Source organism: Perca fluviatilis, chromosome 5 (genome assembly GCF_010015445.1).
Source record: "Perca fluviatilis chromosome 5, GENO_Pfluv_1.0, whole genome shotgun sequence".
NCBI classification, from domain to species: Eukaryota; Metazoa; Chordata; class Actinopteri; order Perciformes; family Percidae; genus Perca; species Perca fluviatilis.
Genome location: NC_053116.1, coordinates 29,752,356 through 29,768,330, shown reverse-complemented (window position 1 = coordinate 29,768,330; position 15,975 = coordinate 29,752,356). Strand labels below are relative to the sequence as shown.

Here is a 15,975-nt window from a genome sequence, read left to right as displayed (position 1 = left end):
CTCATCCACATCTTCTTACATGTATGTTTGTTCTTCAACAGCATCAGAAAATCCTCAAAATCTGAAAATGTTGTGTTTGATGAATCTTTATGTCAGGCGTCACTTTTGTCTCACCTCATCACAGAAGACTGTGGTGCATCGACTTTCATGTTGATGTTTTCCTCGTTCCAGCGATCATATTGCACGCTGCCAGCACTGTTGGAGTCCATGTGGGAAGTCCTTCTTCTCCTCAGAGGGTTATCTGCTGCCTGGAATCACTGTTCACTCACCGCTTCACTGCTCAGCCTGGACACATAAACTGTCCATTAAGCATCAAAAGGTTTCTTTATTACACTAATAATTGACAAGCAATGTTATCATTATGAGTAGTAATAATGAAAATCAACGGTATCTTACGGCAGTCAATTTGTCACAAAAAAAGGCCATGTAACCTGCCTGCAATGCATCATAATGCACTTTAAATAAAGTGTAAATATTTATAACATGACATTTATAAATTAGTTTAGGTGCTAATGTATCATGTCAGTCAAGTATTCACAGTGTTTAATCCAGAGTAAATCAGACCACATGACAAAAATTATAATAAGAATCAGACTCAAAAGCAGTGATTTGATGATTGTCATCCAATGCAGAATTCACTTTACAGTATATCCCCACACTCAAATAAACGTAACTGGTGCTCACCTGTATCTCAAACACCTAACAACCTGTCTAAAGAGCTCAGCTGCTCACTTTTAAAGCCACGACTGAGACTGACAGAGCAATATCTCCTGCTTAGTATGAGACCTTGGCCATAGTTCATGTGTTCACTGAGGTCAGCCTGTCATAAATCCATTGGTTGTACTCCAGCTTGTCTTATATGACTCTCAGTGATAAGGGACAATTTAATCGTCGTCTCCGGTTTCATCACATCCTGTGCAGATAATGGACTGTAAAGCAAAATACTTAGTTTTGCAGATTTTCATGATACTCTCTCTCCTGCATGAAAATGTTGTTTGGTTGAATATTATATCACTTTTTTGTTTCAAAGTTCTTCTCTTTGGCTTTATTGCAGAGGAGAGACATGTTGAAGCTGTGTTTCTGCTGGAATAACAGTGGCCGTGCACCTGTGTTTTTAGATGTAAAGAAATCCAGCAATTTTAGCCATCTCAGTCTTGAGGACTTTTTTCTTGTGTGAAGCTGTTACTTAACAAGGTCACAGCAGATTCAATGGGCTTATAAATGTGCTGTGATAGGCCCCACGTAAACATTTAATGCTGCCATTTGTGAAATCCACAGGCATGTGGAGAATTCTGGGTTTTTGAGCGAGCAATGCTTTTGTCTTCCTACAAAATAATTTGATAATGCAGCAGGTGCCAGGAGAAGATTTACAATCTTTCCTTGAATTGAGTCCCTTTCGAAGCCTCCACTGTTTGATCAACAGTATGTGATGCTGATTCAGAGCAATGGTATCCACTTATTGAAATTTAACGGTTCCTTAACAAACGGCAGATGCAATTTGTAAATGCCATTCTCCATTTCTGTTTGATGAGAAGATGTCTTACAAAGTCACTGCCATCTGTATTGTATTGTATTTTATTTGAGTTTGAGTTTATTTTATTCATGCTCACAGTTAAACAACTGAATAAAAAGCAGAATTGACATCAGTTTAGAAAAATAGAAAGTCTACCCCTATAAAAATAAATACATATAATTACACATATGCACCAATACATTTATACTCACATACAAACAACCATCCACTTATAAACCATTTATATGGTCTACATTTAGTGAAACAGTAACAAAATAAGATGTACAACACACACACACACACACACACAAAAACATGATGTAAAGCAGCAAACTCCAGAGACTTCAGCTAGTTGTTCCATCCAGTCTGTCTTCAGTCTGTTTGTTGTGCACTGAACTTTTGTAAGATGGTTTCTGTTTCGTAGCAGCCTGTTGGTGTTTGTAGCTCTGGTCAGTGGGAGCAGGTCATGGAGAGGATGTTGTTCAGATGTCCTCTCTTTGACCAGCTGAACTGCTGCCTGCTCCGTCCTGCTCTGAATCAGAATCAGAATCAGAAATGCTTTATTGGCAAGTATGTTTTTTACACATAGAAGGAATTTGTTTTGGTGTTGTAGGTGCATGTCATGAGAGATGGGAGTGGCTGTGGTGGGGAGCAACCTCTGGTGATGATCCTGAGGGCCATTTTCTGGACACTTTCCAGAAGTGCAGCTTGGCTTTTATCACAGCCCACCAAAAGGACATTGCCATACTCCAAACATGGCCTGACCACAGCAGGGTAGGTGGTGACAAGGTCCTCATAAGGGAGGCCATGTCTGGCTATTGTAATGTATTAAATTATATTGTATTGTATTGGAGACATAGACTGTACAATTATATATATTTTGTACAGTCGTGACTGAAGGTTTGTTTCACATCGGACGTTTTACAGGCGTTACTGACGTGTTGAGACTTCCGGTGTGCCATAATACCGCTGCGCATACTTCAGGTTTGTTTAACCATTTCACCTGCTCGCTGGTTATTTGCATCATTTTCTGTAGCTAGGCTTTTAGGTATAGCTACGGACACATTCATAGGCTCTCCAGTGTCTAGCTCTACCAGCTGTACTAACTGTTCATTTGAAAACCATGTAATGTCAGTTAGCTAACATTACAAAGTTGCAACAGTCGACCATGCTAGTTTTAGCTAGCTAGCTAACGTTAGCTAAAGTGTTAGCCCCTACCGCTGGACTCAAAACACTCGGCGGGTTTAACGTTAAGTAATTAACTCCTCTACTATTTCGCTAAATGCGCTGGTACATTACAATTTATCCAGTGGTTTATTCAGAATTAACTATAAACTACATCAGCGGGCTATCTAACGTTAACTTAAGTCAATTGGCCTTTTAACGTTAGCTACCTAACGTTGTAACTTAGCTACCGTTAAGTTAATGCTCGTTTGCTTGACACCGATCATAGGTAACGTCGTATAGCCTGTAGCATTCTTAGAATGCTACAGGCTATACGACGTTACAAAATGCTGTATTACAATTAAATGCATGTAACGTTAACGTTACATGCATTTAATTGTAATACAGCATTTTGCTATAGCTACATTACTTACCAACCATCAAATTGTTAATGCTATTTAATAATCCATGATGGCTACCGTTAGCCAGCTCTATCCATAATAGTTATATAATTGTCAGAAGGTGGCGCTAATAGCCAAATTGTGTATATATACAATTTGGCTATTATATTGGTATATATACCCCAATGGACGTTAGCATTTGCACTTTGTTTCGCTGACGTTAGCCAGCAATATCGGTTGATATTATTGTGTTTCTTCTGTTTTGTGGAAGCATTTTTCAGTCAAAGTTGAAACGATGGGTAATAGTGGCACTTGCCAGCCCACCCTATTCACTTCAGTAGAATTGACACTAAAGACTGGCGCCAATACAGAATTCTAATGACTATGAATCTTCCTTCTTTCTAAGATTCCTTGTGTTGACCAAGGAAGTAAACTGGAGGTGCATATTGTAACAGTGGGACAAACTGTAAGATTCTAATCAAATTTACTAATGATGATTCAATTTATGACAACGTACATAAAAATAAAATGGATGATAAATGGCAAAAAAAACAATGACCAACAAGTGGTAGGGTTTCTCTTTCATTCTGGATCTATTATAACTGTATTGTTTTTTTCTTCTGTGTAAGCCTTACTCTTCATGATTCAAATGAAGCTGAACTTAAATGACGTGGAATGAACACTTGTCTTGGATGTCTGTGTGTGTATGTGTGTGGAGCAGGCGGTGGAGAGTGGACGCTGATGGGGGACGAAAAGGAGACCTGGAAAGTAAAAACTCTTGACGAAATACTACAGGAGAAAAAACGCAGAAGAGAATTAGAAGAGAGATCAGACCCCAAGCGCCAGAAAAATGTAAAGTATCTCAAATCTAATTTAAGACCGATATGACCCCTACATGTTGTCACAGGGATACAAATAATTGCGAGTCACTCACATTTATCCATGTTGTTGAAGATTTTTTTCTATTAAAGCATACCATGGTAAATGATTAGAAATGGCAAATTATCTAATACATTTAATTATAATAATAATAACTAAAATTATAATTAATTAATTAATTAATTAATTTTAATTTATACTGTTTATTGATCCCCAGTGGGGAAATTACAATTGTAATATCTATGAAAATTCTTGTTGCGTTTTGTTGTTTTCATTATTATTTTGTGCTTTTATGAGTTTGACACTGACTCTCTAAATACTGTTTCTGAAGCTTTTGCACCAAAACATGAACAAACAAATGGCTCTGGTGGGAACAATAAATGTTTTTTTATGTATTTATTTTTTGAAGACATTGAATAGTGTTAGCTACATATCAAATATGCTAATATTTGTATTGACATTCTTATTCCTTATCTGGGAACATTTTAATGATGTCTTCTTAGCTTTAACTACATATTGTGCTCTTCTTTTCTTGCCCAGTTCCCACAGGGCCTTGTTCCACAGTCGGATGATCGGGAAGCCAAACGAGATACTCCGGAGGAAGGAGAACTACGGGATCAAAAGATGGAAATAACAATTCGTAATTCCCCGTACACACGGGAGGACTCAACAGAGGACAGGTCCTTGGAACTGTAGGAAACAAACATCAGTGTATTTTCAAAGTGGATGTAGTATACGTGTTATAGTTTAACAACAAAGTATGTATTTCATGTATTTAAAAGTGATATGAAACACAGTGTAGCTGGCTATTTAGAGTCTCACAATGTTTTCTTTACATTTATGCAGGGGCGAGGAAGATGAATCATTAGCAATCAAGCCTCCACAGCAAATGGCAAGAAAAGACAAGTCTCACCACAGAAAGGAGGAGAAGAGAAAAGATAAAAGACGTCATCGCAGTCACTCTGCTGAAGGAGGTGTGGGAATGCTGCTTAATTATATAAACACAAACATGTGTTTTACAGCTGAATACAACATGTTTGGAACTATGTTTTAGGATCGGCTTCTACTCATGATGTTTTACTTCTACAGCAGGGAAACATGTACGACCCAAAGACAAAGAAAAAGAGCGAGAGAATGATCGCAGGAAGCGTCAGTGGGAGGAAGACAAAGCCCGCCGAGACTGGGAGAGGCAGAAACGAAGGGAACAGGCCAGAGCTCATTCACGCAGAGAGAGGTGAGCTCCGACCCTGGAAATGCACCGCATATTAGATTAGATCAGTGTAGGCACAGGAGTATTTATTCCTTAACAATTTCCACTTGAGTTTAATCAGTACACATGTTTTTAAAGGCCGACGCCTGTTTTGTTGGAGTAAGTATTATATTCGCTAGCATGTTTAAGCCTTTGCGCAACATGAATTGGATCTAAAATTCAACTATAGCTGCTGTACTGTTGGTGTACACGTAATTATGATGTGCTGTACAAAGTAGTAAAGTCACAAAAAACAATAATTGTTAAAAATCACTGTAGTTTATTACACTTCTCTCACACAAGTGCAAGTTTGTAGGTGTGTTGTATTTTATAAGCAAATTAAATCAAGCCGATGTAAACAATGCAGACTCAAGTGGACAGCCAACAACTAAGTTATCTTATGACAATATATAATCATTTAATACAGCTGTGAAGTTACCAGAGCAATGCTGCAGCCACAAACCAACTGTATGTTTGAGTAAGACAAGCTTTAACAACCCAAACTAAATATAAACAAACATTGACGAGATTGGGCTTTTGGTTGTCTGGACAGACCCCGATTGGATTCTCCTGGGTTTTTTTTGGACCACAGGGACCGGCTGGAACAGCTGGAGCGCCAGCGTGAACGGGACAGAAAGCTGCGCGAACAGCAGAAAGAGCAACGGGAGCTGAAGGATCGGGAGAGGAGGGCTGAGGAGCGACGCAAAGAGCGAGGTGGTAGGCGAGAAGGTCAGTGAGTTTTTCACCTTGGAAAGAGCAAAGCTAGCTGTTTTGCTTCCTGCCTTCAGTCTTTATGCTAAGCTAGGCTTAACATGCCCTGATTCCAGCTCTGTAGTTTACATACAGACATAAGATTGATATTGATCTTCATCATCTCATTCTCAGAAAGAGAGCAATTATTTCCTAAAATGTTCAACAATCTTCTTGAAGCTCAAAATCCAAAGCAACCAAAGTCTCTATCCTATTGCCAGTCATGAGGATTGTGTTGTAAAACCATGTTAGCTGTGATGCTAAATCTGTATTATAGAGTAATAAGAGACTTTCCTGTCCACAGTGCCGTCTCACCATCGGATGCTACCTGACGAGTATGAGGATAAATCAAAACAAGGTCATCATAGCCGAAGTCCCAACCGCATACCTCGGGAGAGATCCGAACTCAGCGAACCACGGAAAAGTGCGAGTGAGTTTATTCATTTATTTATTATCATTTCACAGTCTCTAAAAAAATAAGCTCTTATTTACCATTATTATATGTATGCTTTATCATCAATTATCATGTATTAATGTAATCATCCCTGGGGGTCTTAAAAATATAAAATAAAGGCCTTAAAATTGTTATATTTAGTTTACAAGTGACTATATGGCTGTGAAGTTGGCATTCAATTTCATCCTATGTAGTATTAAAAAGGTCTTAATGTCTTAAATTTAACTTGGAGGTCCCTGGGGGTACACTGATCATGTTGCAAAGACCAAGTTTCCCCAAGATCATCGACGTTTCATACGTTACAGCATGTCTCACATTGGGTTTTGTCTGCAGCATCGAAGGAGGAGAAGCCAGAGGGCAAAGACCTGCTCGCAGACCTTCAGGACATCAGTGACAGTGAGAGGAAGACCAGCTCAGGAGAATCCTCCATCGGTAAAGGGTTATATAACCTACAAAGTTGCAGTTCTTGGGTTGTCCAATTACTCTTATTATTGTAAATGGCTAAACACTCTGGTAGGACATTTTCACTTCTGATAATAATCAGGAAGCTGGAATGAGGATAATCATCCACTTATGTTAGTCATTACAGCTTTGAACTTTACAAGAAAGGATAAGTGGATCAGAAGCACCGCAGGAATGTACTGGTGCTGAAAACCTAACCACCAGAACCAACAGCTGCTGGATGACGTGGCCCTTTCACTATTGCAGTTGAATTGCTTCCAATTCTTTTTCTTTCTTTTTTAACAATTGCTCTCATGTCTTATTCACCTTGGCCAGCATCAGCGTCCGGCTCTGATGAAGAGGATGACGATGATGAAGAGGAGTCAAGCAGCCAGAGTGAGGGCAAGCGAGAGCCGGAGGAGGTCGGCGGCTCGGGCGGAGACGGCAAAGTTCAAGAAGTGGTGCACTGTTGCCCGCACTAATGTGACTCGTGTCGGGTCCAGTTACACAGCCACACAGGTTTAACAGGGAGGTTGCTTCCATACTTTCAGAGGGGCGTGTGAGGGGAGGGGCATGGTCAGTGGGAAGGTACGTAGAAGAGAAGGAAAATGGAAATCACATACTTTCAGGTGAGTAAACATGTCACTTGTGATGTCTGTCCAAAGGCTTATTTGTAAAGTTATTCTCATGATTCAAATGTCCTGCAGTTTGACTAAATTGTAATATTTTTTGTTTGGGTGTTGTTAAAAACTATTTAGTTATTATTATTATTGTAGTGAATTATTATAGCTAAAAACTATGATTGATTTATGTTCATTTTTAAACCTGGCAATATGGTTTAGTATAAGTTTAGTTTCAGTTTACTAAAAATATTTTTTTCTGCTTATTTTAGTTTTAGTTTACTATAATAATCCGGCCATGATGAAGGCAACAAGCCAAAGTGTGTTGGTCTCAAAGTTGTTCTTTATTCTAAAAGTGTTGCTGGAGTTTTGACCTCTCCATACCCAAATTCTAGCAGCTCAAATGCACTTACCAACATTAAACCGACTTCACCCTTCGCCTCACAGTGCCAGAGTCCCGTTTCGATCACGACTCAGAAGAGAGCGGTGAGGACATGGAGGAAGAGGAGGAGGAGGAGGACGAGGAGGATGCAGGAGATGGTGACCCCACGCCTCACTCTCAAACTCATTCTCGCTCCCCCACCCCCGAAGAGAACTATATCCCAGACTCTCCTCCAATTTCACCTGTGGAGCTGAAAAAGGAGCTGCCCAAATATCTGCCTGCTTTACAGGTTGGTACCAACATAACGCAGATGTTTATGCAGCTAAGCCGCAAATCATTTGTGTATATGTAATCATCTAACGCAAGCAAGCAATATGTTGAGGCCTTCAATTAAATTGTTGATTTTCAGGGTTGTCGCAGTGTTGAGGAATTCCAGTGCTTGAACCGAATAGAAGAGGGAACCTATGGTGTGGTGTACAGAGCCAAGGACAAAAAGACGGGTATGAAAATAAACATGTAGGTCGATTTGCTTTTGGGGTTCACTCTGTTTATTGGTGAAACAATGAGTACGGTCTCATGTTTGCAGATGAAATTGTGGCCTTGAAAAGATTAAAGATGGAGAAGGAGAAGGAGGGCTTCCCCATTACCTCTTTAAGAGAAATCAATACAATCCTGAAAGCTCAGCACCCAAACATCGTCACAGTAAGGGTGAGAGAACCTACAAATTACTTATTTAGATATTAAAGTGCTCATATTATGCTCATTTTCAGGTTCGTAATTGTATTTAGAGGTTGTACCAGAATAGGTTTATGTGGTATAACTTTCAGAAAACACCATATATTTGTTGTACTGCACATTGCTGCAGCTCCTCTTTTCACCCTGTGTGTTGAGCTCTCTGTTTTAGCTACAGAGTGAGGCATCTAACTTCTGTACCATCTTTGTTGGGAGTCGCACATGCGCAGTAAGTACTGCTAGCTAGTCAGTTGCAGAGTATGAGGGCGTGCCACGCTAGCAGCTGTAGGGGCAGCATTTGTAACGGTGTGCAGGTGCGTACGTACGTCACACGGAAGTAAAGGCTGGACTACAATAGAGCTGTTTGGAGCAGTTTGTGAACAGTGTTTTCTCTGGAAGATGGCAAGTCCCTTTGGGGTGGACTTTGGGCTTTTTCACTTTGTAAACCTATAACGTGCACAAAAAGATATATAACACAATCAAGGAAAGGGGAAAAGCCAAACAGCATAATATGAGCACTTTAACACTTGTACTGGCTAATCTGCATCCTTAAATGTTCTAGCTAAATCTAACCCGTGCTTTTCCTGCTATATTAGGAAATAGTTGTGGGAAGTAATATGGACAAGATCTACATCGTGATGAACTATGTAGAACATGACCTGAAGAGTTTGATGGAAACCATGAAGCAGCCCTTCCTGCCAGGTAAAGTGAGACATTGGTCTCTGGTCCACTGTGTGTGTGTAAAAAGTTGAATGGGACAAAAATAGTTTTCTGTCTTTATTTTATTTTTTTCTTTGTTGGTGGGTTTAGCATTAAACCCTCTGCCTCACAACAGCTCTGTTAAAGCATGACGTTTCTCTTCCAGGTGAAGTAAAGACTCTGATGATTCAGCTGCTGCGAGGTGTCCGACATCTCCACGATAACTGGATTCTCCATCGTGATCTGAAGACGTCCAATCTGCTGCTGAGCCACAAGGGTATCCTCAAGGTATGCTAGGACTTTGGTTCTCATTCAGGGCCTGCGAGGCCCGAGCTAGCAGCAATACAGCACAGTTGCACAAACAACACATGGTTACTAAAAGTCAATTGGAGCATGAATTTCAAAATTAACGGCAGACAAAGTCTATGTGTAAATAATCCACGTTTTTACAGCGGGAGATTTAAATGCAAGCTGACAGTAGACATTATGAATCTCACTGCATCTTGGAATTTTTCAAATCCAATGTGACTATGCTGTACCCTGCCACACTGGAGTATATGGTCATTTGATCTCCTTTGGGACATCAAAACATGAAACCTTTGGAGGAATCTTAACAACGCTGAGACATTCATTCTTTTACCCAAAATGAAATGTAGTGGTGTTAATGTGAGCCAACCGTCCTGTACTGTAGATTGGCGACTTTGGTTTGGCCCGGGAGTACGGTTCGCCCCTGAAGCCCTACACCCCTGTAGTTGTGACCCTGTGGTACCGATCACCAGAGCTGCTGCTCGGAGCCAAGGTGAGAATTCAATGTCACGCTACTTTCACACCTCACAGGAACCAGATGAAATACCTATGCAATAACTGAAACTACAAATAATTAAGGTGATTGTACTTTTCATATATTTGGTTACGCCATCTTGATTGATTTGGTTTAAGATCTGTTTCCAAGAGAAGACTAGTTTATAACCCAACCACTGAAACACTATTTGAGTTTCACAGTATATGATTTACACAGCCAGACGTTAGAGGTCCAGGAGCCCATCAGAGCACATCCACTTTCACACACGAGACAGACTCCAACGTAGAAGCTTGCCATGCAGACTGTCTACTTTGTGTTTCTGCGGTCTGCCACTGTGTTTGTTTTTCTCTCCACAGGAGTACTCCACAGCTGTGGACATGTGGTCAGTGGGCTGCATATTTGGCGAGCTCCTCACCCAGAAACCTCTCTTCCCTGGAAAATCTGAAATTGACCAAATTAACAAGGTTTTTAAGGTAAATGCCCTCATTTTCCCTTTTTAAATTTAAGCAAATCCTCACCATAAAGGGTAAAGCTCTTCTGTTTACAGCCTGTAAATCTTTGGAGTGTCATCTGTCAGAGGAGGTCAGCATGGACTTCCTTAGTACACCACAGGGTGGAGCTGTTGGTAGACGTTAACACAGCTGATGAAGTTATTATGAAACTGAGAAGATCACCATAAAGGGTTTTTCCATAGTAGTAGAGGTAGTCGAGCAGAACCATGCCGTGACCGGCCGCGACTAGTCGAGCCGCTCTGGCACGCCGTGAGTGTTTTTCCAATGCACAGCACAGAAAGCTGTTTACCTTGATAACTTATTTGAGGTGTCACAAACCATGGCTGTTCCCTGCAGCCCATTTCTGCTCACTGTGTCGGTTACTGTTTGTGCTATTCTTCCTCGCAGCAATAGTAAAAACTGATTCAAATATCACAGAATATGTCAGTGTCTGGTTGATTAAACCTGTTGTTCTTGAAGAACAGCACCGATAATTAACTATAAAAGCAACGCGCCTGTTTGCAATTGGAAAACCTTTTAATGTGAAGCTGGAACCGTAGGAGGTTCAGTGTGCATCAGCAGTAAAAGTACAGCTCTGATAAGGCTGAAAGCAAATGGTGAAATAAGGGCTGATATGTGGAAGTACAAACAGTAACACAGGAGTGGGACTAAGTCCAAACCACAGAGATTAAGGTAGGAGCTGCAAAAGTACTGAGAGCTGAACTCAGAGTCTTTCAAAAACGGAGCTTTCTCTCTGGTCTCCAGCACACTCACACAAGTTAAGCTGTTGAGGACACAGCTAAGGGGAGGTAACGGGTTGGCCCTGGTCAGCCCTGCTTATGATCTGCTTAAAGCATGACAGCCGTGTGGACTGATGTCATTCAGGCCTCCCAAGTCATCCTACAGTCTTTACCTGTTATGAATTAAAGTATTGAAATGTACTTAGGACTGGTTTATTGCCATGTCTGTGGTTGATGCATACTTGATGCCAAAGTGGGAATATCTCGTATCCATCTCTCCTTGCACTAACAATATGCTGTCTGCTAAATGATGTGTGTGTTGTCTGTAGGATCTGGGGTCACCCAGCGAGAAGATCTGGCCTGGCTACGGCGAGCTGCCCGCTGTGAAGAAGATGACTTTTACAGAGTATCCCTACAACAATCTGCGAAAGCGCTTTGGTGCGCTGCTCTCAGATCAAGGCTTTGACCTCATGAACAAGTAGGATTCTTGTGCACTTCTTATTCCACGCACAATACACAACATTGCACCTTACACAGGCTGCACTGCGTCTTAACTACACTACAGTCAGTCTGGCTGAGGTATTCCAACTATTTTCTCTCTGTGTGCCCATGTGACTGTGTAGCTGGATGGATAACTGTGTTCTTGACAAACCATGATGAGTACACCATAGCGTATTTGTTCCAGTAAATTAGAAAGAAAATGACAAGTACGTATTAAAGTATTAAAACTGTTGTTTTTTAAAAATCATTGTTAGTTGACATAGTTTGACAAATTTTCAAGGTCAGAAATATTGAATTGGTCTTTCAAAATCTCCACATAGATATTGTATTATTTTCCATCCATTATTGATAGAACCCAGAGACCAATATCAATGAAAGACAAATAGCAATTAGGGCTGTTTTTTATTTTGTTTATTTTTATTATTTTGTTACCCTACAGTAGTTTGCAGTACGCATTAGCTCAGAGGGCTAACTCAACTTGTTGACTTTATTAGCTGAATGTCACCCTAATTTTCGCGCCAAATCCTGTTGAAAAAACAGGACAGATCTGACAGTTCAATAAAGCGTTGCTAGATACACTCTATGAAAAAAAAGAAGGCATAGTCGAATATTCGTATTGAACAGCCAAATCGCATTCGACTGACAAAATTTGGGTAAAGCCACTAATTTCAGTAACAATCAGCATGACTCCTCCAGTGGAAATTGCCTTACTTGGATGAACCCATTGCTACCCTGTCAAATTCTGTTACTCTTTCCAGCGCCTTATTAAGTCGGTGCATTTCTGGCAAGCTGACTTAAAACATGACAATGGTAGCGGACTGATAATTCATCAACATGCCTCGGCAGCAGTCCTGTTCCATCCTCGTTTCACACACTCACCACGGTGATGCTCCACACTACAGGAAAATGTTTTAGAAAACACATTTAACACGGAAAATCCTTTTCACACAGAGCAATAGGTTAATAGTTCTTTCTTGCACATTCTGTCGTTCAGCATTGTTTAGCAGCTGCAAAAAGCAGGGGCAAGCTTTTCAGCTCTCCTCTTTACCCACCCACAAAGCCTTTTTGCCTACACCTGTAAATGAAAACCATACTGCTTGGTTACCTCACAGCTGTAGCGGATGGCAACAGCATGTCCACTGTGGAGGGATCACGGTTTAATGGAAGTTTGGCACCTGTTCAGCGCAGCTGAAACCTTCCAGCTGTCAGACGACTGGCAAGGCGTTTACCCGGGGACAGATTCAGACTTCAAGAGGCCAACACGTAGAGAAGTGCGGTTTGAAAAGCTTCAGACAGAGCGGCGTAGGATAAGTTTAGAGGGTGTAGTTTGGCAAGTAGAGATCACAGAGGTGTTTGGAATATCACACCCCTCTGTCTAGGAAAGTGTTTGAGGATTGGGGCCTTTGGGATCTCACCTGAGGAAGGGCTTCAACATGAACTTGCTTTATTTACTATTTCAATCTGCTGGCGTGCCATAGTATGGTTAACCATAAAATGCGGGGCCTCAAGACCCAGAATACTGCTGGTTTTCTATCCTGTGTAGTTAGTTTCCATCCCCTCGTATCTCAGGTATAAACAGGTCTGTACAGCTCGAATGAAAACCAACAGGGCCGTTGGGTCCTTAGGGTGCTGAGGAGGAGTAAGTTCACAGGTGCAGGAATAGGGCACGCTTGGAATTCCTAAACAATCATGATGTGGGCGCAATTAGTAACCCTTCTCAGAGATTCCTTCCACATTAAGAAACAAACGAAAGTCAATGTGTTAAATAAAATCTTTTTGGGCTGGTGTTAATCATTTACTACACTGCCCCCACTCACATGGAAGATGTGAATCAGACCGTTAAAAAGCCAATTATCACAATTAAACAGCTCCCCATTATGCTGTGTTGATCCTGTCATAACAAATTAGGACTCCTTGCACAAACCCACTGGCCCCTCATATCAGGCCTGCAGCTCGTGTTCAGATTAATGTCTAGATGTAGTTTAGTTAATACAGCTGATACTAAAGTCGCACCACTAGACCTGTAGGGATTCCTACACATAGCACATCCTTTTCCGGTATTTACATCCTATACAACTAAATTTAAACTCCAGCGCGGGTTCATTTGAAGCCAGCCATCTGCCTCAAAAGTTGCAAATCAACATATCATTTTTTAGTCTACTAAAAGTCTGCAAAAATAGTTGGTGGTGCTGGCTGCTAGGGGCATCTAAATTACATAAACCTGTATAGCTTCATCAATGTTATCCCTACTTGCGTTTTTTTGTTGTTGCCATGTCACTATTTTTCTGGCACTGGCACAGAAATGCCAGATATGTCTTGATCGGTAATAAAGGGGACTGGAAGCAGATAACCTTTTTACCTAAAAATTTTACAAATTTTTAAACACAGACGTCTGTGTATAAAGAATAAAGGTCCACACGACAATTTAAGCTACCTGGTTACCTGTGCTTCTTCATTGAAACGTAGCTGACCATATGAACTCGATCATTGACTGTTTTCCAGATTCCTCACCTACTGCCCCAGTAAGAGGATATTATCGGACGAGGGGCTCAAGCACGAGTACTTTCGCGAGACGCCGTTGCCTATCGAGCCGTCCATGTTCCCCACCTGGCCGGCCAAGAGCGAGCAACAGAGGGTGAAGAGAGGCACCAGTCCTCGTCCACCCGAGGGAGGCCTGGGCTACAGTCACCTGGTAAGGACATTAGGCTCCACTTTCTCCATTACATACAGCTACCAGGCTTTCTGAACGCTGTCTGTGTTAAATAGATTACAGACCTACAGGCTTCTCCTTTGTGTCCGGGTATTTCCTCCTCGTGTTTTCCATGATGAGCACCTTTTAGTCCCTAATGTTTCCAGCAGTGGTCCTACCCACCCAGAAGCTTAAGGCTGATACTGATGTTTTTCAATGAACGTTAGTGTTGATATTTGCCGTCTTACTAACAAATTAGACCATATCCTGCCAAAGGTATTAGTTGTTTATCTCAGCTTTATTCTTGTAAAAGTGGAAACATTAAAAACCAGGAAAATACTAACTATAACAATATCCATGATAAACATGTCCATGCATACTTATATGGAATACAATCAAAATGTCTAAGGGTCTAAATGTATTAAGGGTTTTCCAAAGGTAAGCAGTGTAGTGTTGATCAGTTCTATAATAAATATTTAAGAAATGGAACTGTAATATCGGAAGAGGGCTGAAACGAACTTCAGTCATTAACCAGGAGTTAACTTTGTTTCCATAATCTCTCCAGGGCGATGACGACCTCAAAGACACAGGCTTCCACCTGACAACCAGCAACCAGGGAGTGTCGGCAGTCGGTCCAGGATTTAGCCTCAAATTCTGAGCCCAAAACTGCAGGATACCTGGCTGTCGGGAGCAAACAGTTCTGGGACTTGGACGGTGTCACTGGTTTACAGCTGTAAACCAGATCCATATCTGATCAACTACAACTGTTACCAAATAGTCAGGACTGTCTCACAGCAAGACTGGTGGCTCAAACATGTTGAATCTCCCGAATTTTCGCTCGACTTTTTGGCTTGTTCTCTGTATTTTCAAGCCATTTCACCATTTTAAATGTGTCCATTTTAGCTCTTAAATAGGATACGCAACCATACATTTGTTAGAATTGTAGCTCTCATGTTTGACTTTTGTTTTATTTTCCCTTTTATACTTCATGAGAGAGGACCAGATTTTCTAAATGGTTGGTATTTCCTGGCTGCCTGAGCTACTGTATAATGATGCAGCATTGGCTGTGCTTTCCATCCAGCATTATGTGAGAAATTTACTAAGGACTGTCACTTGATGACAGGGAGACGATGTTTTTGGTAGAAATAAAGTTTGAAACTTTGTTTTGTCTGCCGTTCTCCCTATATTTATAAACTCTGTCAAACACAACCGCACGCTGCCAGAGGAGAAAAAAAATTGAGGGAAGTTGTGCAAAAAAAAAAAAAAAAAGATCCAGCCTTGAACCCAACTTGGTAGTCGCTGTCCAAAAGTGATGTCATTCTTTGCAGTGCACACTTTGTCTCTGTACTTTGTTCTTTCAGGGGAAAAGAGGCCCAGACTTTGCTCTGCCTTTGTTTTTAAATGGCTCTGCGACTTCAGAATTAAACCAATAAATTCTCTGATTTTGAGCCAAAGAAAAATAAACAGT

General features: G+C 40.9%; 1 protein-coding gene across 1 annotated transcript; it reads left to right on the top strand.

Moving 5' to 3' along the window:
* The first annotated feature begins 3,662 nt into the window (after window positions 1–3,662).
* Window positions 3,663–15,670, top strand: cdk11b (cyclin-dependent kinase 11B). The gene is made up of 19 exons (XM_039800309.1): window positions 3,663–3,930; window positions 4,498–4,649; window positions 4,804–4,931; window positions 5,047–5,191; window positions 5,760–5,935; window positions 6,261–6,386; window positions 6,744–6,842; window positions 7,188–7,319; window positions 7,421–7,480; window positions 7,919–8,142; window positions 8,263–8,353; window positions 8,440–8,561; window positions 9,182–9,287; window positions 9,451–9,572; window positions 9,976–10,083; window positions 10,443–10,559; window positions 11,647–11,795; window positions 14,321–14,510; window positions 15,073–15,670. Exons 1-19 carry the CDS (start codon window positions 3,754–3,756, stop codon window positions 15,163–15,165), a joined length of 2,517 nt encoding a protein of 838 aa, XP_039656243.1. The 5' UTR covers window positions 3,663–3,753; the 3' UTR covers window positions 15,166–15,670.
* The last annotated feature ends 305 nt before the right edge of the window (window positions 15,671–15,975 follow it).

Excerpts from the sequence above, each read along its gene's own strand:
- cdk11b (XM_039800309.1), top strand. The coding sequence starts at position 3,754 with ATGAACACTTGTCTTGGATGTCTGTGTGTGTATGTGTGTGGAGCAGGC. Across the intron at positions 4,650-4,803 it reads GAGGACAGGTCCTTGGAACT|GGGCGAGGAAGATGAATCAT; the intron begins GTAGGAAACAAA and ends ACATTTATGCAG. Across the intron at positions 5,192-5,759 it reads GCTCATTCACGCAGAGAGAG|ACCCCGATTGGATTCTCCTG; the intron begins GTGAGCTCCGAC and ends TTGTCTGGACAG.